The following is a 26,554-nucleotide window of genomic DNA, read 5'->3' on the forward strand; positions in this document are numbered from 1 at the left end:
ATGCGGGTGGCGCTGTGGGTAAAACCTCAGCGCCTAGGGCTTGCTGATCACATGGTCGGCGGTTCGAATCCCCGCGGCGGGGTGAGCTCCCATCTTTCAGTCCCAGCTCCTGCCCACCTAGCAGTTCGAAAGCACCCCTAAGTGCAAGTAGATAAATAGGTACCGCTTTATAGCGGGAAGGTAAACGGTACCTTTACCTTTACCTTTACCTGCAGTTGTAACTGGTGATTCAAGCATGCATTTTTTCTTTCATGATTCCACAGCTGCCCCCTCGCCCAAATGAAATATTTGTGCAGACCAGGATTCCTCAGTTTCATCACAGAAAAAGGATACATAATCCCAGGTTTCTAGCTCTTAAGACTGCCATGGAAAGCTTTAAAGAGGGTAAATCTCAGAAACCACAATATGAGTTAGGGATGGGTATTAGTGCCCAGCCTTTTGCCCCTCCCTAGGGCTAGCAGAATAAGCATCAGAAGCAAGGATGTTGCAACACTTTAAGTGGCATACTATGTCCTGTCATAAACCTTGGGGGCAGGGGATATAGTACACAACACCGTCACCTATTACAGTTTTGAAGTGGCACATATAAAATAACCCACAGAATTAAATCTTACATATGCTAAAATTTCACACTCTGAAAAAGATCAACTGTACTCACCAAAAGCCAGACCAGATTTCCTTTTTTGTTTAAATGCTTAGGGCCAGATTCAATGAAGCTTTTGCGCTAGAAGAAGCCAGGGCAATGAATCCTACTAGGGCAATGGTAGTACATTGTCACATTCCAGCCAAGCAAAGGACAGGGTGTGGGAAGAGTCAACGGGCTGCCTCAAGAGGCCTGGAGGGCTTCACTCAGTCTCCTAGGCCCGAGATTTCCTTTCCTTGCTGCAAAATATGCAAGGCCCCTAGCCGATTTGTGCCATGCAACAAGCATTCACTTTTGCTTAATCACCAGTTTCCTCAGCCCCTCCCCTAAAAGAACCCCCATTCTATACTGAAACCCATCCCAGGTTGAAAACAATGTAGGGTGGAGTGATTTGGTCCAAACCCCAACTTTTCCTTGACTCACATTATTCTGCTTCCTTCCTCTAAAACTTCTCTTGATTTCAAGCCAGGAAGGATCATTGCAGAGCTTCTTTTCACGCCTTCCTACTGAACTGCTAAATAAAGGTGGGATTGGGAGAAAGATCACTACAGACCTGTCCTCCCCCTGACAAATCAGTCCGGGAGGGATGGCTAAATTGTGGCCCTCCAGTTGTTGTTGGATTCCAGCTCCCAGCAGCCCCAGCCAATATGGCCAGTGGTCAAGTATGAGGGAGGTGTCGCCCGACAGCAACCGGAGCACCACAGAGTTCCTCATCCCTGCATTAAGAGTAACACCTAGAATTTGGGTCTTTTATTGTGAGCATATCGGATTTGGTGCATATCCCTCACACCCTTAGAGTGAATGGAGATCTCATATGCCAGTAGTAGCTCATGCCATGGTGACAACACTAGTCCCATGACTGTGGATCCAACTGTTGCTAGACGCACCAATTAATCGTCAACATACCTCGATTTTCTCGTTTTTGTGAATAAGGAAACCAAGTCACACAGGAAATGTAACGAGGCGTCTGGAAACGTGGGCTGAGTCCCTGAGTTCTACCTCAGTGTTCCCTTGAACCAGTCAGATGGAAGCAGGTGGAATGCCAAGGAGGTGACTCCATTTTGTTTGTGGCTTCCATCGCACCAGATTAATGAAGGCATAATAACTGTGAGAAAAACGCTCTGCTCCCTGAAGGTCTAGCACATGGTGAAGTTGTTTTCTTCTTCTTCTGAGTAGCATGAAATTAAATTTAAAAATACATAGAATCAAATACACCCCCACTCCTGATTTAGTGCTTTGAAGGTCCACAGCAGGAGCCTGAAGCAAGTGGAAACCGGTGAAGTTGGAATGATATTGGGAGTTATATGCTCTGTGAAGTGAACCCATGTTAAGGGTCCTCCAGACTGCAAATCCACAACCCCTTCATGCTCAAATGAAAAGGCTGAAGCTCATCTCAGCTGTATTAGACGTTTGGAATAAACTGGTTTTCATCCAGCTTCAGCTCCACTGGGCTGTGAAAATACTAGTTTGGATGAGTGTAATGAAGAGCAATGAGGCCTACTTAGTTGAAGAACATTACCATGCTGGATTAGGTGTTTCTTTTTCGCCTGCCCTGTTTTAAGCTGCACAGAGCCCCTTGTTTTGACAGACCGGGGGGGGGGGTTCCTAACAAATCTCATAAGCCTCAACAAACTACAGTTCCCAGGATTCTTTGGGGTCCGATAAATCTTTGATATAAGCTTGGATTTATAAACCATTGGTGCCATAAATAAAAGCTGGGTGCTAAAAGAAATGTGAACCAGCAACCACTCTCCTTGTGAACTCAGTTATCAGACTGCAAGAGAATTCAGGGTAAAGCAGATTTTAAATAAATACATTTTCAAATAAAGTAAGTTGAACCAGTAGATGCTAAACCTAGAATAGTGATAAGGGTGTGCTGCCTATGTGGACTGATTTTATCCTTGCCCTGTAGTGGTTAGAACAGTTGATGTGCCTCCAGAATCCATGGGGGGGGGTGTAAATTTATTGTTACTTATGGTTATGTTTGTAGCAGCACATTCCTCTTATAAATACTTGACGTTTTGGTTCTGAATGTCTGGTTTCATTACTGTCCTCTGTACACCATGGTTTTTGCTGCCTCCCTTTATTAGTAGAGCCACTTTGGTGTTGGTGAGAGTGGCAATGGCAAGATGTCTTTCCAAGATCCAGCAGCTTTTCTTCCTCTCTTGAGTATCCCACAAGGTGAGGCAGTCTGAATAGCTGCCAACTTCTGACATCCCTACGATTCTCTCCAAACAGGTTTGCCTAGTTTGGGCATGAGAGGGAAAAAACCTTGAGCTGAGCTGTTCATTTTGTGGCTTCTGTAGTACTACTGACATCGCTTCCTGGCTTTTCTCGATGGCTTCCTCCTGGGCTCTTCTTGCCATGCTGACCTGTCCTTACACCCCAATGGAAACGAATTGCCAAGCTTAACAAATGGAGCTCTTTAATGCAGCGGTAACATATATCCACAAAACCCTACGTTAGGCTGGTAGGTCAGCCATGCATCGTCTCAAAATGGGTGGAACAGAGAGCTATGAATCTCCAGAGTTTGTGGATTTAAAATCTGGCCTGCTAAGTCTCACATTGATTGACTTTGGTTTGTTGACTTGAAAAGTTTTTGAAATCTTGCTGCAGAATCCTTTGATGATCTCAGCCTGGCTTTTCTTTTCTCGTCATAGGAACCTTTTCCACAACCCTCTTCTCCCTCCTATATTACATCATAGAGCCTCTCTTCCATTGGGATTGGTTGCATCATTTTTCCGACTTTCCAGCTGATAATACCCAAAGTCTGCTTTGGGTGGATCTACACACGGGGGGCGGGGGGGGAATGCTATAAATAAGTCAGAAATTGAATCGTTATAACAAACGAGAAAAAAAGCTATGTAAAAATCGCTTCGTTGTTTGTTTTTGCTCTCTGGTGCCATCTTGCATGTTTATAACGAATTCAAAATGTTGGTTTTTTACTAATGTAGCTGAGTCCTTTGTCTGTGATACTGTTTCTCTTGAGAAGTTTGAGCCAGTTGGATATTGTTCTGAAACCGGGATGCCAACTAAATCACAATCCTGGTGATATCCTTAGTCTTTATCTTCAGGAGTGTCAGAGTGGGTTGGCAGCAAGTTTGCACTTAGAAAACCAGCAGTTTGGGCTGCTTCTATAGCTTAGCATAAGAACCCCAGAATCAGGGAATTGTTGAGAATGAGATAAACCAAGCAGTCCTCTGATCCACATTCCAAGGCAAAAGATGCACCAGACATTTAAGCATCCCTAGGAGATGAGCACAAGATATTCAGATGGCAGTATTCTGCGATCAGTTTACCCACCACGCAGAATTGCAGCATCTCCTGGGGGGTGGAATAACCTACATTCTTGATTAACACACCGCAAGGTTGCACAACATTTCTGTGGAAGGAAGCAAACCTTTCTGCTGAAACTTCAGGGGATACTCAAGTAGGCAGATCGTAATTGCTCAATTTGGGAAGAACCCAAAAACTCCTGCAGTGTTTCAGGACACCAGCGAGCAAGGTTTTGATCTTCCATTTTCCCTAGGTCACTGCACATGCATAAAGAAGTGAGCCGTAGTAGGGCATTCACTCAGACGTCTCACTGGGAAAACCTGTAAGTCCAAAGCTTGCATGTTATAGAATGTATATGGAAGTTAACTTAACGTGCAAAAAAAAATCAAAACGGAACTAAATTTCCGATGCTCAAACTTCCATAGCTAGTTTCCTTTGCTTTAGTGTGCATGTGCCAAGCATATATCTTGAACAATTAGAATACAACCCAAAACCACATTCGGGTACAATATTTGTAAAAGGTTGGTGTGGTGTGATAACACACACAGTTGACTTCTATAGACAGGGAAAGCGAAATTTCAGTTACCATACTAGCACATAAGAATGTGCTCTCTTAAATATGGGGTAGCAGAATATATTTACACTACATTTTGCTACCTCACTCTATGTGGATAGAGTTCTTTCTGATATATGGGAGGCCACAAAGAGAAATGACTGGACCTGCTTTTGCAGTAAGAAAGACAAAATTGATAGGTGCAAGAGAAAATTATTTGATAAGCAGAGTTGTACATTTCCCACCATGTTTTGAATATACTTTTCCTGGGGAAACTAGTCAGCTTTTAAATTTGAAACTAAAATTCTGATTCAGTTCAATATCTTCCATCTTACTCCAGAGCAAATCACATCTATGCAGTGCAAATTAAAGCATGTGGTGTATCCCACCCAAAGAATCCTGGGAACTGTAGTTTGTTAAGAAAGATGGGAATTGCAGCTCTGTGAGGAGTACAGAACTTCTACCAAGATTCTTTGGAGGAAACCATGTGCTTTAAATGTATGGTTTGCATACGAGACAATTGTACAGGCTAACCTGCTGTATACATTGAGAGAGAGAATATCTTGCCTTTACGATCAGGAAATAGAATTAAACTTTCTTGCCATTGTGCAGCTGTGAAAGGAGACTTATCTGGAAAGAGCTTGAAATCAAGAGTACTGTTTTCTCAAACAAGATACCAGATAGTTTCCCAGAAAAATACTGTGTTTAGAAACCAGCCTGGTATCTTATTTCCTGGTGTCGTCGTTTTAACTGTTTTAACCTCCATAGTCAGCATGCCATACAGTTGCATATTCTGGTGGGAGGGATTTGGATCTGAGTAGACCCATGGGGTAGTCTTGGGTAACCCTCACCCATAAAATAAGAACAAAGGGAGATGGGTGGGGATTGTAAAGTAGATTGGCTGGTGTCATAAGTGTCATAAGAAGCAGTCATAGTTTTAAATCCATGGGACGGCTTTACCAAGGCGACAAAAGGCCTATATAGAAATGCTGAAGAAGGAATAGGAAGTTTTGCCTGTAGGAAAGGACAGTTGTTTTCTCGTTGTTATGAAAAGAACCAATTAAAGGCCGCTCACAGTCTGAAGCAGTTTCTGCCTTGGAGGCAAAATACTTAAGCGTGTTGGAAGGGGTGAAACCTCCACTGGCCTGTGTGCTGGTTTCACAAGATGCCTCTCCAGAATGCATTTGCTACAGCCATAAATAATGGGCATGCAAATCAGCACGTGTGGCGGTGGCCCTGCCTGGCTGACCTACCAGCTGTGCTTCCTTTCAGCAGCAGCCAAGGAGCCTGTTTCGGCATGTGAGTGTCACCAAGCAAAAGCAGAACACCAGCCCCAAGATTCCTCTGTTCTTGCATATATTGTCTCCAGCTAGGATCAGGACAGCGATAGCTCTCTGACCTTCCGCCTGTTTTCTTTCAAAAGCTAACCCTGCAAAGCCTTCATCACAAAAGACTTGAATCACCTATGTCCCGATTCCCCAAAGGCTCCCTCCTTCCAGGAGAGCCCTGCTTTGTGGAATAATCTCTTTAACAAAATGAAAGCTACTTGGCCAACTATTTTATCTAACAAAGCCAGACCTCTGTGGCAGGTTTGACCAGTTGAGCAGGCCCCCCGCCCTATTTTCCAGACCCCAGCCTTAAAAAAAAAAATGAGCCTGGGAAGTATCCGAAGGGGACATCCAGACCAATCCCTCCCCTAAAAAAAATTCCAATTCTCATTAGCCCAGCCAGCATAGCTGAAGGTCAGGAATAATGAGAATTGTAGTTCAGCAACTTCATCAATGGCTGAACAAGTTTCAAGTGAAGGCACTCTCCAGCGCCTTGCAGGTGATGGCCCCTCTTGCCCTGGTTTCGCCTTTCCCAACCAGACCCCTTCCAGATGCTTTGGACTACAGGACTCATCGTTCCTAACCATGGGCCATACAGGCTTCTGGTTAATGGGAGTTGTAGTCTAATAACACTGGGAAGCTACCAGGTGGGGGAAGGCTGTCTAATCTTTTTCTTTTGAGGAAGGAGAACAGGGGGCATTTGCATTGACCAGATAGCAAAGGGGTTACAGCCTTATCTTTTAACCAAAGGAAAAAGGATATACAGTGGTACCTCTGGCTACGAAGTTAATTCGTTCCGGAGGTCTGTTCTTAACCTGAAACCGTTCTTAACCTGAGGTACCACTTTATCTAATGGGGCCTCCCTCTGCCGCCGTTGCGCCACCACTGTGTGATTTCTGTTCTCATCCTGAGGTAAAGTTCTTAACCTGAGGTACAACTTCCGGCATAGCGGAGTCTGTAACCCGAAGTGTTCGTAACCCGAGGTACCACTGTACTGTGCTTGAGGATAACTGGAGACCCCAGGAAAGTAGCATAAGACAATCTTAAAATCAAGTTGTAAAATGGGTGTTTCTCAGCACCAGTGGACTGCACCTGCATATCTTTAAACTTGGAATACATGGTCAACGTGTCCTCTTCATCTCTCCCCGTATCATGTGAAATGGACAATTACCAATGGGCCACCAGTGTTGAAACAGCTCAATAGCAGAGCTGCCGTTCTTGCAGAGCTGCTCAAAATTCTGCAGCAAGGTCTGTCGCCCCCTTAGCTGGCAGGGTTTGACTCGCAGCAGCAAACACACACCTACCTCCAGAGGTTTCCAAATGCCGCCTGCAATGGGCGCAGCTTCTTTTTGCCTCACACCCCCTCATTATGCTAGCCTGTCAGTTAAGATCTCAGATGCTTCCACAGCTGAAGACACTCCTGCTAAGTAACTGCTTAGTATTGGTTTCACTCCATTTTGCGTGGTATGGGCTGAGAGAGGGAGGGAGAAACAAATGTCAATCATCGTGTCATGAAACAAATCCTGGAATGGAGCAAAGAGGTTGTCAGGGACACAAGGCTTCGGTCTGAGTTTTGCAAAAGGTCACCCTGTTAAGGAATGTCCGCACAGTCTGGGAAAGCTAAGAACTGTATACACACATATATATATGAGTGTGTGTGTGTGTAAAATGTATTCATCATTGCACCTTCATTTAATATGTTACACTTCCAAACATTAAGGCACTGCCATTTTAAGAGACCTAACAGGATTTGTGTCATTTATATAGTAGAAATTAAATTGATAAAGCTTCGTTTAACTCAGAATGCCCTCTTTTCTTTTGCTGCAGGCAGCAAAATGTCTTAAGACTGTGCTTTTATACGTCCACCATGCTCTGCTTTTACTGTGTATCTCTTGAGGAATGGCTGTTTAGCCCAGTGTCAAACAATATCTGAAGGGCACTGCATCAACTGCCCATGCTGTGCACACTTCCCTGGTAGTCAGTCCTATGGATATACTTCCAAGTAGGAATGCATGCGATTGCACTTTATATCTTTGAGATCAGCAGCAAGAAAAAAGCCACGCCTGTCAGAAAGGAAGGTAGATTTCAGTACAGTAATTCCTTTATCAGCATTCTCCAAGCAGAGCCAGTAGATCTATTGCACATACAGAGAGTGGGGGGGAAGAGATGCCCTGGAGCATACAAAACGCCTTCATGTTTAATTTGCAAGTTCTGAAAACACCCCAAATGGCTGGCACTCCTATTGCACCTCTTTCGCCACACCCCCCCAGTCACACCGAAAGAGCACGCCTAGGCTGCTGGCCGGCCTAGTTAAAGAAAGCATGACAGGGCATGCTTTTGCAGAATTGTTGTCAGATGTTTCTGGTGCTTCTTTTCCAGCAGAGGGTGCAATCGCACTACCAATTCTATAGTCCATTAACCGGGAGTAGTTTAGGAGCAAACAAGGTGAAAGCCAGGACTCTACTACAGAGAGCTATTTCAAGACTGGCTGGCTATGCTACTGGTCTGGTGGCGTGGAAAAAGAGAGAGACACGCACAAGACGACTGCAGTTGTGAGTGTTCACTCACTGTGTTTGTTATATGTTTACATAGAACAGCCACAGACTGTGCAGACTGTATTTCTTTGTGGACATTTTGTCCCATAGCCTACATTTTATTTCCTGGGTGGAAAGCCCAGTTCCTATTATCATCTGTTGAAGAGTTCTACTGATGTGGCTTCACGAGTTCTCATTTGGGGTACACTGATCTGTCATGCAGTGCCTTGTACCAATAAGCGTCCCGATTCACCAGCTGTTATGTTCTGGGAACGTGCTCAGCTGCAGTGTCACACCTTCCTTAAGCCAGGTGTGCTTGGCCACCTCACCCCAGATGCTCACCAGTCTGCAAAGGCTCAAGGCAAGAACAGCTGGACTGCAACCCAAACATTAGAGAAACAAGCCATGGTTTGTTTGGTCACCTATGGGGCAACTCAGCATTGGTTCAGCAAACCATGGTTTAGCATTAGCTGCGAACTGGGCCAATGTCAAGGCTGTTTGCTGGGCCCCCAGTATTGAGCATACACTTCTGGAAAACGCACCTTAACCTCTGTGAAATGACCCACAGTGAGATTATATGGGTGAACAAGGATTCAACTTCCTCACCCTCATTGCATAGCAATGAAACTCAATATCAGCTGAACACTGGGACCTACACAACCCTATGCAAGTTCTGGTGATCACTACATTTTTGCTGTCTGCAACAAATCAAATCCACTATGTAGGTGCACCTTAAAAATGTTTGTGAGAATCAGCATTTCAGGAAGCTACAGCTGCTGCAATCTCTTGCTTTCTTCAGCAGTGTTGTGCTCAATCTGTGAATGCATCCCAGAGCACCTATTGCTCCATCTCAGTAGGGCTACTACCTATGAGAAATGGGGCTTCATGCCAGGCGCAAAGCGCCTGGAATGAGTGATGCAATGGTCTCTCTGGCTTGGAAACAGAGCAGGAACTGAGTCAGTGGGCTTCATTTTGGCCAAAAACTGGAATTACTGGGATCTGGCTATACTAAAATACTGCCCTTGTTCTAGTCCCAAATGATGCAATTTGCATTTAAAATATACCTGCAGGAAACGTACCTGGAAGCAACCTCCTCTTCTAAATTACAATCATGAAAGACAAACTACACCAGGTTCTTTTTATTAAAAATATTGTAATCAGGCAGTGGCAGGGAATAGTATGCACATGGTATAATAAATAAGCGGTAAACAACAGGGTCCTTTTACAGGTTGGATATACATACATACATACAAGGAATACAAAACATACCAAACATCCATAGAAGATAGGAGATGTACTGTAAATGCACAAACATTTCCAAACTGCAGCCCAATTTTATGCATATTTACTCAGAAATGAGTCCCTGTTGGATTGTAAAATTAACTTCTGCTCATGCAATAGGACTTCACCTTCTCCCTCTCCCAGCCCTCTTCACACCTCAGAATATGTGTTCTGGATGGTGGGGATTCCCTATCCAGAGCAAAATTTGGGTGTTCACAGGAGAGAGAGAGACGGAAGCAGTGAAGGCCCATTGTGCAAGAGAAAGTTTGCACAACATTGGATTCCACCCACTGATGTTCAGTCAGGCTTACTGCCAAGTACACATAAGATTGCAGCCTGAAAGATATACACTGTAGATATGGTCGGGCACAAGAGAGTCATGTAAAGTGGAGAAAGGGAAACGGTTTCTCTCCATGATCTCAAACCACACAACACTTGCTCCAGAGAAATCCTACTGAATAAAAGTAGGCTTGAGAATTGCAACCAAGTTTAGGTTGTTCGTTTAATGGCTAATATAAACAAAGAGCTTGGCTAAAATTCAGTTTACCACAGTTTAAATTTGCCCAGTATTGGTCCTTTGGATTCAAACCACATGCATATGTGATCAGATGCTCTTAACTGCTGTCAAATGACAGTGGCTCAGGGGAGGCGGCTGTGGGCAGGATTCCTTCATTCCTAGGGGGTTAGACTAGATGACCCTCTACAATTCTGTGAGTGGAGGGACCTATGTTTACACATGGCAATAAGCTGTCCTGTGCTGAAAGGTCTGCCCCTATATTTTGTCAGTGGAGTTTTCTTCACCAATCCCATTGGTATGGCTTAGCTTGTTTTACCTTTATTTAAAACATTGCAACAAAGCCTTTGCAAAACTGATGAAGATACATCACCAGGAGAAGTTCTGTAACATAGACCAGCCCATCCATTAGCAAAAATATAAACCTTGTGGGGAAAAGAGGCTTAAGACAGTGTGTGTGTGTGTGTGTGTGTGTGTGTGTGTGTGTTCGTTCCAGTCACAGTAAGTGAAAGCAGCAGGCATAAAGACAAGGCAGGCATAAAAAAATAAATTCCACTCATGCCTATTTCCATACATTTGCCTCCCACTCCAAGTCATGCAGCCTGAACTGTGCAAAGTTACTTGGAATAAGAGCAATTTCCCTAGAGTTCTCAGAGCAGGAAATGCAGGTGAGCTCCTGCTCAACTTGGCCCTAGGTGGCTTCACAATGTGATAGCCAAAGTTACAATACTGGTGGGATTCCACTGACATTGCAAATCTTGGTGGTGGTAATCACAGAGTCGTGAAGGTTTGGTTCAAATGAAGCTCCTTCATCCGTCGCTGTTCATATAGGATAGGCCTGGAAATCCTGTGGTGGGGGAAAGTGTTCAACAACAGCTGGAGCGCCACAGGCCCTGTAAGTCCTGTTGGACTTGATGGGGCTTACTTCTGAGTAGACATGTATAAGACTGCATGGTTAGATTAGTGTAGTGCAACTCATGTCCCCAAAATGCTCTTAAGCAAGAGGCTGTTCTCTGGCAAAAGTCTGCAGGCAGGAAAGCAGAGAAAGGAAGCTGAGAGGTGGTTAGAATTGGGCCTTTTATTATGGCGTTCATTATTTCCCACTGTTAGGATCACTGGGAGATGTTTTCTGGCAACTTAGAACTGGGGTTTTGTTTTTCTGTTCATTTCTTGTTCCTTAAAAACAGCTATCTGCAACGGAGAGAAGAAATTTTGTTAACGTGAAAGGACATTAAAGTACAATTACTGAACTTTTCAGGGCTACAGAGTCATCGCTGATACAAAAGCATGAAGCAACAAAAATATTACCGGTACTGGTATCTGTGAGAAGCCCATTGTAAATCCAGCATTCCACAAAACGTTTCTCAAAGCTGCCTAGGAGATTGCAGTTCCTGTCCTCCATTCTTTACAACAAGTAAAGATGCGTACTTAAATCTTCAGACCTACTTTACAAATAACCACTTGAGGCTAGGAATAAGAATGGGATAACAGGCTTGCTGTTTACCAAGAAGTGGCACAGGTTTTTAATGCCAACACTATGATTAATTGAAGGCTCCCATGCTGTCACATAAGAAATATATTATCTGACGGCAGCCACTGATTAAGTAGATGAGAGTCTGTTTACAAAGCCAGATCTATCTTTTCTTCAGACCAACCACCTGAATACTATTTTTGCCTTTTAAGGGATGGTGGGGAAACTCTGGCCTTCCATGAGCCTCAGCCAGCACAATCCAATGTACAAGAATTATGGTCTAGCATATGTAGTCTAGCATATGAAGGGCTATGAGTTTCTCATGCCTGCTTTAAAGCTACCAGCAGGCCCGAACTAGCTGTTGGACAGGTACAAATAGTATGGGGCTATGGGCCAGTAAGCAACAGCCAAAGGGAAGTCTCCCCACCACCACACAACACGCTCCTTTAGCAGAGGGTGATGCAATGCAACATCTGAAGCAGCAGGAGGTGGCTCTGCCAGCACTGTGCTTGTGAGTTTGCTGATCAGATGGCATGAGCCCAAAAGTCCATAAGAAGACCTGTCCTGTAAGGGTATGGAGTAGCCCTAGAAGCTCAACTTTTGTCTGGTTGTTTGGCCAAGACGGCTTAAAAATGGCTTCCAGTGGCTTTAATGGCAGCACTTTAGTGTTGATTTCATTGGGTAAAAATTATATTGATACCAACACTACCTTAATCTAGGTAGCAAAAAGAATCTGATTTAAGACATTACCTCAAGGCATCTTGTGTACCCAGCTTGCAAATATTGAAACATTTGTATAAAATCATTTTTGTCAGTTAAGTCAAGTTCTTTCCGCTGGCAATTTTCTGCTGTACGCTAAGCAGACATTCTCCTAGCACCCTGATCTATCGGAGAATTCCTGTTATTCAAATACATAATATGAATGTACGTAAGAAGTACCATTCTATGCTATGTGCATCGCATGCTGAAGACCTGTGTGCATTCCATGAGTGTGAAAGGAGGGGGCTCAATTGCTTACAGCTCAGTGTCTTCTATGACTTCAGGGTTCTCCATAGTCTGTCTCCTCCTCTTGCAAGCATCCAGCATCTTTTTCCGGGGCCCCAGTGGAATGTTGATGCTTTTCAGATCATTGTCCGAACACAGCATAAGAGCTTCTAGGTCAATCTTCTCCTTCTTGAGGATTGAAATAAACTCAGACATATGCAAGGAAGCCAGAAAGGTCTCCAGAGGGCTCGTCTCGGGTTCGATATCATCATCCAGGCCCAGCTCCACCTCATCCCACGGCAGCTCCTCCACATTCCTCTCCTGCAGGCTGTTGGCACTGCCGATGCTGTCATTGAGACTTGGCGAGCGCTGCAGGCGGTTGTGAAGTTTAACACCCATCCTGTCCTCTCCCAGCATGCTGGGGTCATCCTGGCCAATTCCAAACAGTCCGCTACTGACATAGTTCCTCCGGAAAACCATCGTGCCAAGTCCAGGTCGATTGAATAAAGAGTCGTGACCAGAATCAGTGCTGACCTCAGAATGGGCCGAGTCCATGTGCAAACCTGGGTCACTTATGGCACGGGAGACAGTATCTTCGTCCGTCATAAACATGTCCCTAACGTTGCGCCGCGTCCAGTCCTTTGGGCTAACGTAGGTGCCTTGTTTCACAAACATGACGTCGTTGCCCAGCTGCAAACCAGACAAGGACCTCACACTTTTCCTCCCATCCTCGTAGATTTTGAAGGTGCCATCCACTTGCTTCTTTTTCTCCAGCTTCTTCTGGATTTTGGTCTTGCCCTTGGCTGTGCCGTGTATGGTGGCCTGAGAATATGGCAAGGAAGTCATCATAGACATGTGCTGGAACCTCCTGCTCAGAGTGCTGCTGGAGTAGCTGGAAAAACTCATAGTGTCCGAGTGGTCAGACATTTCCTTCTTGTACCGCTTCTCCATCCTCTCGTGGTGCTTCTTCTGCATCTTTACACAGTCCTTAATCCGCTTCTCTGCGTCCTTGAAGGCCTTGTCCTTCAGCTTGCTCACCAGCTTGGGGTTGAGGCCACTCTGCTTGGCAGCAATGGAGTCCAAATAACGCACACACTCCATGTGGCCCTTCATGGCTGCCATGTCCAGTGGAGTGTGGTAGTCATTGTCCAAACACCAGATGTTGGCCCCAAAAGACACCAGGAAGGAGAGGCAATTGAGATGACCATTGGCTGCTGACAGATGAAGAGGCGTGTTCCCCCAGATATCACATTTGTCTGGGTCACCCCTAAAATGCAGGAAACAAATAAGTTAGTGATCAAGGAAGCCTGTATACCTAATGAGCAGATGTTGCTTAGGACTTGTGAAATGTATCAAATCAGTTTACACATTCTTATTCTGGTGCTTACCTTACTTGTGGCCCTCGTGTTAATTCTGAAGCATTTTTTGGAGGAGAAAATCCACACAAGCAGAATTATACCCAATAAGCTTCCCTTCATCTCCTGTCAACAGATCTCTTTCCACCCTTCTCCACAATGCATTATTGACCTTTTTTAAAGCTTAGCTTCAGACTTGCTGTGCTTGTTCAGTCTTCTTCTCTTCCTCAGAGTGAGAGAGGGTATATTTGAAGTTTGGGGATGGCAAAGGTGGCAAGCAGCACTGACACTGAAGTATGATATTGTGCACTCTCTCGACCTTTTTTGTGTGGGCATGAGGTGAAACGAATCCCTGCTTTTCAAATACACTAGAGGTATTGCACAAATTAAAGCAGCTCCTCCCTACCCACTCACGCCTGCTCAAATGCCCTTGGTTATCTTCTCCAGAAATCCAGGACAAGTTAGCCAGGAGCACATTTCACAAGGGAGCAAAGGTGAGTCCACCTCCAGAACCACAGTCTTCACTAGCACCGAGCTTATAATCAGGTCAAACCTTTCCCCAGCAAAGTCGGCACAATGGGAGGCTAGTATAACCAGGCATGCTAAAAGCTGCCCTAGTATGCAAACCAAGACTCAGTCCTGCAAACAACATTTTGTTATTTTATTTTCTGTCCCGCCCTTTCCCTCAAGGAAATCCAGCTGTCATGCATGTCCCCTGCACCGCCAACTTTATCATCAGTAAGACCAAGGAGACCTAGGTTCAAATTCCCACTCACCTTTAACCTACCTAGGTGACTTTGAACCAATCATACTACTTCTTAGGGCTTATGCACACTTTTGCCCCACTCTTTCCAGGCATAGGCCAGCACTTGAAATCTCTGTATCCAAGCATTGTGTTATTTTTGCCCCAGAGCTTTTCCTGCAAAAAAACTGCTCTTTAGTGCTCAATCAGCACAACTGTCAATACTGGGTCTTCATATGGAAAACTCTGGGGCAAAGAAAAACAATGCTTGGATACAGAGCTTTAATGGATAAGCCTTGGTTATGTTGAGTTTAAAAAAAATAAATTAAATTGTTATCAGTTATGATGTTTTATTTATTGTTTATGACTATTTTTGTTACATTGCGGTTAAGTTTCTTTCGTGTTGTAAGCTGCCTTGAGATTGGCTTGAACTGTGGAAAGGTGGCATACAAATTAAATTACGTACGCATGCATCCCACCTCACAAGGTTGTTGTGACGCTTAAAATGGAGGGGAAGGTAGTACCCTGCACACTGCCTTTTCCCATTAATATTTTACATTTTTATGGCTGCCCATCAGTACAGTTCTCTAGTCCACTTGCAAAACATGTGTTCTGCCTCGCTCTCTTTAGAGGAAAGGCAGCATACAAATATAATATATAAAGCTGAGTGTTGTTGTTGTTTTGAGTGGTGCTTGTTAACTACATAGGCAAAAGCAAAAGACACGTTTTTAAAAGAGCAGTGTTGCTTAGTGGAGTGCCTTCTCCCTATTTTAATGATATGCTGGAGTGACCGATACAAGATTTCTAAGCCACCAACTCCAGATAAGCTCTCTGTTGCGTTTCCCACATAGAGCGAAACCTATCTAACCAGCCAGGCCCAGCAAGCAGCGACAGGAGGTGGGAGGATGAAGTTGTCTGGCAGCAGAACACTGGAACAGGTTTCCTTTTGCTTTGTGGCCCTGGGTAAATGAGTACCATCCAGGAGCTGGCAACAGGTTCACTGCGACTCCTTCGCCAGCCTGCCCTCATCCCTTCACCTTGATACTGGCCTATCGGTAGTGGGGAACTCAGGGAAAAGATAAATATTTGATGAATTGCAAGAGGGGTGAATTATTGATGGAGATTGCTTAAAGAGACACAGAAACTGTAAATGCTGGAGCCGGCTGGGAGCTCAGGGCGTGTGCGGCATTGTTTATGTTTGTTCTGAATGAAGACATGTGCGTTGGAATTGGGCGTGGAGGCTTGCAAGCAGCCGGAAAAGCGGAATCAGACCCTATTGTTTTCTCCCTGCAAGCGAGAATTGCCGCTTGTTTCCCAATAAAGCAATCTATTTCACACCCATACAAAGCAGTATCGGGTGCAGGTCCAGGGCAGGAAAATGCAGCTATATCAAAGATTCTTGTTGCCAATGCAGGAAATTTCAACACGTCTCATCAGAATGTCCCAGCTTGGCGGGGCTGAGGGGAAGGTGGGTGATGGTTGCTTCCCACGTAACCTTTGGTTGGAATGTGAATTCACCAAAGCTTAGCGACTGAAACGTTAAGCAAAACCATTTAGATCCACTTCACAATGAGCATTTTTTCACTGCCCTGAGCTGGAACTTGACATAAGAATCCTGCTAGAGTAAGCCAATGGGCCACCCAGCTGCCAATGGCATTCTGTCCCCACAGTGGCCAACCAGACACCTATGGGAAACAAGCAAACAGGATCCGGCCATGAGGGTACTCTGTCCTCCCATTGCTTCCTGTGACCATGGAGGCAGAGCATAGCCATCATGGCTAATAGACATTAATAGCCTTACCTTCCATGAATTTGTCCAGTGCTTTCAAGATGGGAGCTGCAAAATACAATACAACCGTTCCTTGCACCACATTGTGCTGCAGCCCCTCATTATTGAAAATTGCAACACAAATTTAGGATGTTTAGTATTTAATTTGCCACAATACTCTCCTTTTTTGGTTGCAACAGACTCACTCTGCAAATTTGTTTCAATGAAAATGACTTCTTGAAGAGCCAATGTTTGAGAAGGGTCTTTACATTAAAATGGTGAGGTGTGGATTAGTACTCGAGGCAGATGGGGGATGCTGGCAGCTCCAGGCAGGGTATTAGGCAGAGTGGGGTGACCGCCTCAGGGAGCAGCCCTCAAATGTTCCTCTTGAACACACATCCCTTCTGCCATTCCCTTCTGTTGCCACACTGCTTGTCCTGCACGCTACTGTGGCCTGGTGCCTCAGATACAGTGGAGAAAGCTGTTGCACCCCCAGTGTTGATATCAGATTCCACTGCCATTCCAATTGATTTCTGTGCTTGGAATGTGGAGGGGCGCCATCTTGTCTGCCTCAGGCAGCAAGACGACTTGAAGAAGAAGAAGAGTTTGGATTTGATATCCCACTTTATCACTACCCGAAGGAGTCTCAAAGTGGCTAACATTCTCCTTTCCCTTCCTCCCCCACAACAAACACTCTGTGAGGTGAGTGGGGCTGAGAGACTTCAAAGAAGTGTGATTAGCCCAAGGTCACCCAGCAGCTGCATGTGGAGGAGCAGGGAAGCGAACCCGGTTCACCAGATTATGAGTCTACCACTCTTAACCACTACACCACACTTGGGCCAGCCCTGGCTCCAGGGCTGCTTGATTCCCACACTGGAAGGGCTCTCATACTGCAAACAGACTCCACGACTAGGTCAAGTTTCAGTGCCAAGTGCCAGATTAGTGTGCTTTCCATTCTGCTCCAGCGTAGGATTTCCGTAACCTCGCTGCACGGCCTCCTCCTTTGTCTGGTATGATGTGAAGTGCTTCCGCAACACAGCTGGACACCATCGTCACGTGGGACAGGGTACGTGAGCGGGGCTACAAGGAACACGAGAGACCAAGTAGGCATGGGATGCAGGGAGAGGAAGAGGCCTGTCCAAAAACCTCCTTCCCCCTTGACTGATACCAGATCATCCTTTATGGGAAATTCAGTAATCCCTGCTAACAACATCCAGGCAGGAAAAACATAATTAAGTGCAATGACTGGTGGCAGTTACAAAACCACCAGAAGCAGGAATCAGCAAGAACCAGTAACCAGGGGGAAGTCCCTTTGCTAGGTGGAACATTTCCCGTCTGGCATTGGGGGAAGTGCATGGGAAGGGGTAAGGTTGCATCAAGCTCCAATTAATGTGAGCCCAAGCTTAATCACAGTTAATAATAATCTAATTGGCTGTGATGTTTGCTTAATTGTGACATATTGCCGCTTCCAAGCACTTACAGCGCTTCTCTTAAAAAAAATTGCCACCAAAATACCCTATAGATAACTGTTTCTCAAAGAGTGGGCCGGGACCCACCAGTGGGCCCTGGGACGCTTTCAGGTGGGCCTCAATGCCACAGTCTGCCCACTGCTCCCTCCTCACTTGCCTTCCCTGCTTCTTGGCCACGCCATACCCTTTTGGTTGGACCAATGGCAGTATCAGCCAACTGCTTAAAAGTTAAAGGGACCACTGATCATTATGTCCTGTTGTGGCCGACTCTGGGGTTGCGGTGCTCATCAAGCTTTATTGGCCGAGGGAGCCAGCGTACAGCTTCTGGGTCATGTGGCCAGCGTGACAAAACCGCTTCTGGTGAACCAGAGCAGCGCACGGAAACGCCGTTTACCTTCCCGCCGGAGCGGTACCTATTTATCTACTTGCAGTTTGAGGTGCTTTCGAACTGCTAGGTTGGCAGGAGCAGGGACCAAGCAACGGGAGCTCACCCTGTCGCGGGGATTTGAACCGCCGACCTTCTGATCAGCAAGTCCTAGGCTCTGTGGCTTAACCCACAGCGCCACCCACGTCCCTCAAGCAACTGCTTACATGGTGAGAAAACATGGCTGGAGACGGGGTGGGGGGTGGGAAGGAGTGGAGGAAAGAAATGTCCCCCTTCCTCTGAGGAGAAAGGACCAGGGAAGGTGATGGAGGAAATTAGAAAGTCAGACAAAAGGTTGTTGTTGCTGCTGCTGCTGCTGCTGTTGCTGCTGCTGCTGTTAGCAATAGTAATGAACAAACTGGGACTAGTATCTCTGGAGGGGACTCGGATTGGGATGTTTTGTTAAGGGGGGTTGTTGTTGTTGTTGTTTTGCAGCTTTATTTACGTTTTTTGTGATTCATGTGGGAATTGTTTGGTTTTGGTTTTGTAATTTTTAATGCTTTATTTATTATTTATAACTACTTTTGATATGTTGTAGGTATGTATTCTTTTCTGTTTTAAGCTGCCTTGAGCATAGTTTGAACTTGAAGGGCAGCATACAAATCAAATTATGTATGTATGCACAGCTTTTTTAAAAAAATAGAAGAAGTTGTCGGTACTGACCATGAAGTTGTTACAGCAAGTGCCACACTTTTAACATTTGGGGGGAAAGGAGGTGCCCAGAAAAAAGCGCTGTATGTATTTATGAATAGAAATGAAGAAAGCTGTTTTACATTAAAGGACCAAGTGAAATGGCAGTTGAGTCCAAGTTCAGTGTGAAAGAAAGGGTAAATAAATCACAGGAGATGAGCAAAAATACTTTGAGAGGCATGCAGAGTTGGGATGATAAAAATATAAAAGAAAAAAATGAAGTTCTCTAATTAGGAGCCTCTGGATTAGCAAATTCCGCCTGAAATGGGAAGGCTGAGGTACATCATACCTCCAGAGCAAATGTCTGTAGTAAGCAGAGCTATGGAACTCATTGACGCAAGGAAATTGCTGTGGCAAAGAAGTAGGCCATTTCAAAAGATGGATTAGGTGTAACTAGAAGGTGATGTCAGCAACGGCTAGCTGCTTATGCCGAAGTCTGCATCCATCTGTCACCATTTTGTGATGGGTGTGCTTCAGTAATTTTCGCCTGTTCCAAATGGGTCCTAGGGAGCAGATAGTTTGAGAACGCCTGCTTTTGTTAACCCAACAAGTGGCCTACATTGAGCAGCCTCTTTTTATCTTCTGTAAACCTCAGCCCCATCCATTTGTTGCCACATATAGTGATGCAACAGCTATAAATCAGGCCCTCACTATTTGCATACATAATATTTATGAGTAATCACAGGTATTTAGGATTGCCATTTTTTGCCGCCATGGATTCTATGCCTTAAACAGACACGTGATAGGCAGAAATGCTAAGGTTGTAGCTTTTCCCAGCCTTGTGATGCTATCATGACAGGGTAAAAAGGCCTTTGTTGAATTTCTGCTCCTTCTTGACACTTGTAAATGTACAGGATCACAACATCTAAATGTAAAATAAATACAGAAAAGGATGCTACAACTACATTAAAGGGAACCACTGAGTTCTCTTGAAGCATCTGCAAGATGTACAGATCACTGGGCCACTGTGGATTTTATTTTTAACTGCTCTAGCCAGCACATTCACTCACTTCCAACACATTTTTGGAACTTTATAAACAAAAAAATAAATCTCTGACATTCTGTGCTCATCTGTCTCCTTGCATGTCAGCCTTCTCATGAACTGCCTTCCTGGAACAGGCAGAAATCTGAGAGGGAAGGGAACATAACAGGCTAGTACAGTGGTACCTCAGTTTACGAACTTAATCCGTTCCGAAAGTCCATTATTAAACCAAAGCTGTTCTTAAACTGAGGTGCGCTTTCCCTAATGAGGCCTCCCGCCACCGGCCCTTCCACCGTTTGGCCTTCGTTCGTAGACAGAGGTAAAGTTCACTAAGCAGAACACTAATTCCGGTTTTGTGGAGTTCATATACTGAATAGTTCATAAACAGAGCTGTTCTTAAACTAAGGTACCCCTGCATTTGGAAACATGTAATCTTTAAGTGGGGAGTAAGTGTCCATCTGTATCCTCCACTGCAGGGATTTTTTTCATTGGGCAGAAGTTAGCAAGACTGAGTATAGAGGCTCAACTGTCTTTACATTTGGTAAACTAAATCTCACTCCTTTCTTTAAGTCAACAATCCTCACGATCACTACTCAGTAATTAAAAATATTGCCTTGCAAATTACTGATGTCCTGACTTCAAATAGAATTAACTCAGATTCTGGGCAAGGATCAATTATTGCCATGAGTAACCAAACAGGGAAATGATCTTGGCAGTGGCGTCTGTCTAAGTTTTTAAAAGACTTCTGCTACATAAAAATGTCAAATTAATTTTATAATTGGTGTAGAGGCTCAAGGCGGCTTATATTATTTTCCCTGCAGCCTGTCTAAGGCAGGAAGAGGCACCAACAGGTGTGCCTAACTGGAGAAGGGAAGGATGGGAGAGGGTAGCATGCATGTATGGCAAGCATGCAGGATAAAAATGAAGAACCAGGGGAGAGAAGCTATGAGATTGTGCAAAATTTGGGGTGGAGGAAGGGTACAATAGAAGGAAGACAGCAGATTGCAAAACAACCTTGCTGTGTGTTAAGCCACTAATGTGAAAACATCCTACATCAGGGATGGGGAACCTTTGTACAAGGCTGGCAGGCTGCCCAGCTGTCACTCAACTGGTGTCACTATGGCAACAGGCGATGCTGCGCTTTGGAGTCCCAGGTCGTCAAAACTTCCAGAACTGTTTGAAAGCCTTTTGCTGTTTCCCTCCCCTCTTACTTTGGATTTGCACCAGCTGAAGCTTAAGCCCTGCCTAGATCAGGTGGAGTTCAATGCATTTGCACTCCAGAGCCTGCCTCACGGTGTTTGCTTCCTGTGAGGAAGTGTGGGATCAAGTTGAAGCCATGAATTCAAATCCAGAGCAGGAAGTATAGCTAAGATCAGGGTCTCCGCATCCTGCGAATCTGAACTGCACACTGCATTTGGTCTACAACTGAATTATGAAAAGAGAGCATCTCTGGCATAAAACAAGGAATAAAACAAACAGGGGGGAACGACACATTCTTTAATGAGTGTGTTGTTGCCAAAATAACACACTGCCACTTGGACAGAAGGCAACTTCACTGCCACCTCATCTCCTGAAACCCTTCATTGTGAAGCCCAGCTAATCATAAGCTGGCCCATCTCCCATCTTGGGCACTGCTGCTGCTGAGCTTGTCAAAAACTCTCACTAAAGAGCAATTGTCTCTCTCGGAGGCTGTGGCACCAAATGCCAGCTTGCCTCCCTTTTCCCAGCCATCACATTAATTGTGTTCCTTTCCCTCATTAGCGCACAGCCAGGAGGATGAAAGAGGCCTTTTGTCTGACTAATGAACAGGGCAGATCTACCACCAAATCCTCCTGTCTTCCCCACAATCCTGCCTTCATCATGTGCTGCACAAAATACAAACATGGTGTTTCTGCAGAGCTGTGCACCCATACAAAACCTTCGTGTGCAAGAATAGTATTGCCTCACTGTTCCCTACATTGTACATTGAGAGGATAAAGTGGTGCACGCAGTTGATATAAGATTTGGGAGTGAGGCCTATGATCATAGCCTCCATATTCATCAGATATCCGTTTTGGAAAAGCTTAGCGAGGCAGTCCAGACAGCAATTTATCCTCCAGTCTAGCACACCAAAGCACATTCAGCGACTGATTACTGATGCATAAACGTCTGCAGGAATTAGTTGCAATTGTGCAAAAGTATTTGTCCAACAGAAGACCTAAACAACTGGAGCTCATAATCTTCTACAACAGAGTTAAGTTCCCTGCCGATTTCTGCTTGCAGCAGCTAGGCAGCTGTGCCAATAAAGGATATGTTACTGTTGTTAATTGGGGGACGGGGGGAGAATAGTGACATTGCAGATGCAGGTAAACTTTCCCAGTCAATACTGAGCATCAATAATTTTGCTTCTCTGCGCGCAGCAAGGCCTCCTCCCTCCCTCTTGCAAATTCCGTGCTGTTTTAATTAAGCGCCAGGGTATATTTCTTCCATCTCTGACAAACTGTGGTCAATGATGAAATCACCTTTTAAAGAGCCAGCCTCATCTGTCTTTTCCTAATAACATTCATCACCAAAAGGGCATGAGCATTCCTCTCTACTATATCCTCCCCACTGACAGCAAGCACATAGTATTTTCAGTTCATTAAACACTAGCTGAGCTGCAGGGAAGATGCTCATCCAGGACCATCTATTCCAGTCCAAATGTATCATCAGGTACCTTTCTGCAGAAATCCACATTTAAGCCCCTTTGGGGGGTGGCATAATTGTATGGAACTGCAGCCAACACTGAAAAATTAGGAGAATGCCACTTACCCATCAGATAATAATGAGAGCACTCATATTTAGTGCTCAGAGGAGAAACATATAAAAATGTGTGCATTAGCAATCATGGAAATCAAAAAGCCTCAATGTAAGGCAAGTCAGTGTAATGACTTGTTCTTTGCTTTCTGTGCGAAAGCTGAGATTTCAAAAGACCTTTTGAAAGGGACCTGCTTTGGCCCAAAAGGTTATAGGCCCCTGTGCTGCTCCTGCACACTGGAGCTATCTGAGAGTGGCTTGGACACTTCAGTATTTAAGCAGCATATGAATACCTTAAATAAATAAATACTTTGAATTTCTAATAGTTCAGCAGCACCTGCCCAAGCAATTTTGGCAAACCTCATACAGTACTAGTTATGGTCCTTGGTCAACTGATCTATGCTGGAGCTCTGCACTGACTGGCCTCAGGTGAACTTCCATTCCTATCCCTCAGTTCATTTGGGGAATGGGAACAGCAGCACTCCAATCTTGCAGATTTGTGAAAAGCAGTGGCTGAAATGAGGACACCTTAGATTATTTGTTTACCACAGAACTACCACAGAACTCACAGCCTTCATCCAATAGATAGAGCTGCCTTTGCACAGTGCGCATTTTCAATAGATAACCAAAACACGTATTTTCATCTTGTGAAAGTTCAGCTTTTCTGGGACACAGAGGCTAGGAAGAGGATCCAATTATCCTGATACCTCTCTGCCTCTCAGATTCTTCCTCTTGCAGCTTCTATGATTAACACCATCAGTGATTGTGATGGAGAAGATAAGAGCATAGGTCTATCTGTGTTTTGGCACACTTATTTTGCAGGCCTCCTCCATCCTTCTCAGTACACCGTCTTCAATGGATTTTGGAGGGGGTGCATAGATAATTAATTCCCTCTTCAAACTATAACAAAAGAGCCAATACATCCCCATCAATGCCTCATGAGCCAGAGTTGGCTTGAAAAACAAATCACTTTGGGGGGAGAGGCGTGTTGAGAGATCTCCTCCATCCAACTCCCACATCTAATAGGTTTGGTAGGTTTTTGTAGTGCTTCAAAATCCACACAAAACCTAGAGGTAATAGAAATGTGAGTGGAGGAATGGAGGAAGCAAAGCTAAAAAAACACTTTCAATGTCTCTTTAAAACTATTGACACACATAACAGGAGAGGGTTACCAACCCCTGCCTTCGCCAGATAAAACAAGAGAACGGGGCTAGAGTTGCCAGCCAGGCACCAAACATCTTAACCAACATTGAGAGAACACAGTGCTGCGGTCCCTCCATTCCTGATATTTTTAAGGGTGAGATCTGCAAGGGAGGGAGACCAATCCAAGACATTCACAGGCAGTGAAATATACAATTGTTAAAAGATGGGATAAGGTGATGGGGGAGGAGGTTTTCTTGCCCACTGACCCAACACAGCAGCTACACCGAGTCAAAAGCTTCTCTGCTTTCCCAACATGTCCATATGGGAAATTTAGGCTAGCACAGATTTACACATTCCTCCCCAAAGGAGGAAAAACAAGCAGGCTCAATCCACCTGCCTTGCTTTCATTCCCTGCGAGGCTGTGTGGCCTGTCAAGGGAAAGAGCCGTGGACTTTTCGCTGAGCCCTGCATCACAGCAAAGTCAAAACAGGGCAAAAGGCAGGACTTACCCTCTGCTAACTATCAGCCTTAACGCATCCAAGTTGCCATGGTAGGCGGCCCATAGGGTTGGGGTCATGCCATCCTCATCCAGCGAGTTGAGGTCCTTCTTGGTGGCTTCCTTCAGCAGGTCGAGGTAGCCATCCCTGGCTGCCCTGTGGTAGTGGTCGTTCATGGTGCAGCTTTACTCCCTGGCCGCTTCATTGGGAAGGGCGAGAGGGGATAGTAAGAGGACGGGCATGGAGTCTGAGGAGAGAGTTCCAGGAAAGCAGCTGGCTGAGAAAAGAGAGGAGGAGGAGGAGGAGGAGGGAGCTTTGTTACTTGGACACCTGAGAATCCCTGACCAGTGAGGGGAGGAACTCCTCATATTGAATGCATGAGATTAGTTTCTGTGGATTCCCCTGGGTCCTAAGGATTCTTTGCCTCTCTCTGGTGTGCACTTCACCTTAGCAAACCCCTTGCAGAAGACACTCGTTCTGTCCTCTTCCTAGCAGCAAAATGGGCTGGTAACACTGTGGAATTCTCTGCTCAGCTGTTGCCTCAATAGCTGAAGTTCTCGCTTTCAAGGGACTTAAAACTTTCTGCCTGCTACCTGCTGTTCTGAGACATTTTCTCCCTCCCCTTCAAATCTGAGATAACAGTGTTGTTGTGTTTTTTGAAAGGAAGTTTCTGGGAGGGATAGTTGCCGCATACAAAAATCCACTTTTGAAAAGGCTTCCCTCCACAATTTCCATTCAACAGAGAACTCTACAACTGTGTGAAGCAGCAAAGCAGCTGACTTTTAACCAGTTAGACCCTTGCGCCATCCATCTCAGTATTGTGGGCACTGACTGGCAGCTCTCCAGGCCTTCAGGCCGGGGGTCTCTCCCAGTCCTACCTGGGAGGGGTGGGCAATAGCCCTGGGACCTTCTGCATGAAAAACATCACCCGCTGTGCTATGGCACTTCCTCCAGTGCTTACCCAAGTGAGAAGGTTCAATTTCAGAATAGCAGTAGTCGTCTTCCAGGAATGTTCTTCAAAATTGCTTTGTGCCTGTTTACTACGCAGTGTATGCCCACATCTAATGCAGGCTGCGCATGTGGTGCCTGTACGATGCATGTGCTTCCAGGCACCTGTTTGTTGCATCAACCATCTCAGTATGCATGACCTGAATTTCAAAGGGCTGTGAGTGACCACTAGTTCCCTCTTCCCGGCTCTCTTTGGGAATACCTGGTCTTCTGGCGCCATCTGTTGCTCAGAGAATGAAATTCACTTAGAAGCTCTACCAGAAATAAGTGGCACTTTAGTGGCATAAGCTGTCATGGACTAGCGTCCAGAAATGTTTGTTTCCTTCCAGCCTTATTGAGCATGGAACTGGATGATTCACTCCTGCAGTTTTCTTAGGATAAATGGCTGCAAATGGCATTCTATTGCAATAGCATAAGTGGATGTCATGGATTATTATTTTTTAATGTAAACTGCTTAGAGGTTTTGATGGTGAAGTGGTGTATAAATCTGGTTAAGTCAGTGAACAACTCATTGCCAGGGTTCCTTCCCTACAGTGCAATAACAGCAATCTTCTAACTAATCTGAATTGTGCACTGTTGGCTAAAGGACACTGATATTTAAGCACAAACAAAAACACAGACCCACAGGAAACAACACTGGCATTTCATGCCTAGGATAGTCAGGTGAAAAAGGGCTAAAGGTAAAGGGACCCCGGTCATTAGGTCCAGTCATGATCGACTCTGGGGTTGCGGCGCTCATCTCGCTTTATTGGCTGAAGGAGCCGGCGTACAGCTTCCAGGTCATGTTGCCAGCATGACTAAGCCGCTTCTGGCGAACCAGAGCAGTGCACGGAAATGCCGTTTGCCTTCCTGCCGGAGTGGTACCTATTTATCTACTTGCACTTTGATGTGCTTTTGAACTGCTAGGTTGGCAGGAACAGGGACCGAGCAACGGGAGCTCACCCCGTCGTGGGGATTCGAACCGCTGACCTTCTGATCGGCAAGTCCTAGGCTGTGTGGTTTAACCCACAGCGGGGCTCCTTTGTCTTTAATAGTTGTGTAGAAAAGGGTTTGGTTGTGATTTTGTTTTGTTGCCATTTATACTGAAATCCCCTCCCCTGCATAAGTATTACAGGCA

The 26,554-nt window shown here is 45.2% G+C and overlaps 2 protein-coding genes across 5 annotated transcripts in view; both read right to left on the minus strand.

Moving 5' to 3' along the window:
• FADS6 (fatty acid desaturase 6) overlaps positions 1-1,725 on the minus strand; it is a 73,369-nt gene extending 71,644 nt beyond the window's left edge. The window contains exon 1 of one of the 3 annotated variants that reach the window (XM_053375835.1): positions 1,550-1,725. The gene's annotated coding sequence lies outside the window, so the exon portion shown is untranslated. Of the gene's footprint in view, positions 1-658; positions 857-1,066; positions 1,250-1,549 lie in introns of those variants that run through there. The other 2 variants (XM_053375837.1, XM_053375834.1) reach the window with 2 other exon arrangements.
• Positions 1,726-9,468: 7,743 nt separating this feature from the next.
• USH1G (USH1 protein network component sans) lies at positions 9,469-25,612 on the minus strand. 2 transcript variants are annotated; one of them, XR_008328808.1, is made up of 3 exons: positions 24,442-25,612; positions 12,540-13,851; positions 9,469-11,320 (listed from the first exon to the last, which is right to left on the minus strand). XR_008328808.1 is itself a non-coding variant. In XM_053375841.1 (3 exons), exons 1-3 carry the CDS (start codon positions 24,603-24,605, stop codon positions 11,317-11,319), a joined length of 1,401 nt encoding a protein of 466 aa, XP_053231816.1. In that variant the 5' UTR covers positions 24,606-25,611; the 3' UTR covers positions 9,469-11,316. The 2 variants fall into 2 exon arrangements, 1 of the variants encoding a protein (XP_053231816.1); XM_053375841.1 differs by having other exon boundaries at positions 12,619-13,851; positions 24,442-25,611.
• Between the last annotated feature and the right edge of the window lie 942 nt (positions 25,613-26,554).

The sequence above is a fragment of the Podarcis raffonei genome, chromosome 2 (genome assembly GCF_027172205.1).
Source record: "Podarcis raffonei isolate rPodRaf1 chromosome 2, rPodRaf1.pri, whole genome shotgun sequence".
Taxonomy (NCBI): Eukaryota; Metazoa; Chordata; class Lepidosauria; order Squamata; family Lacertidae; genus Podarcis; species Podarcis raffonei.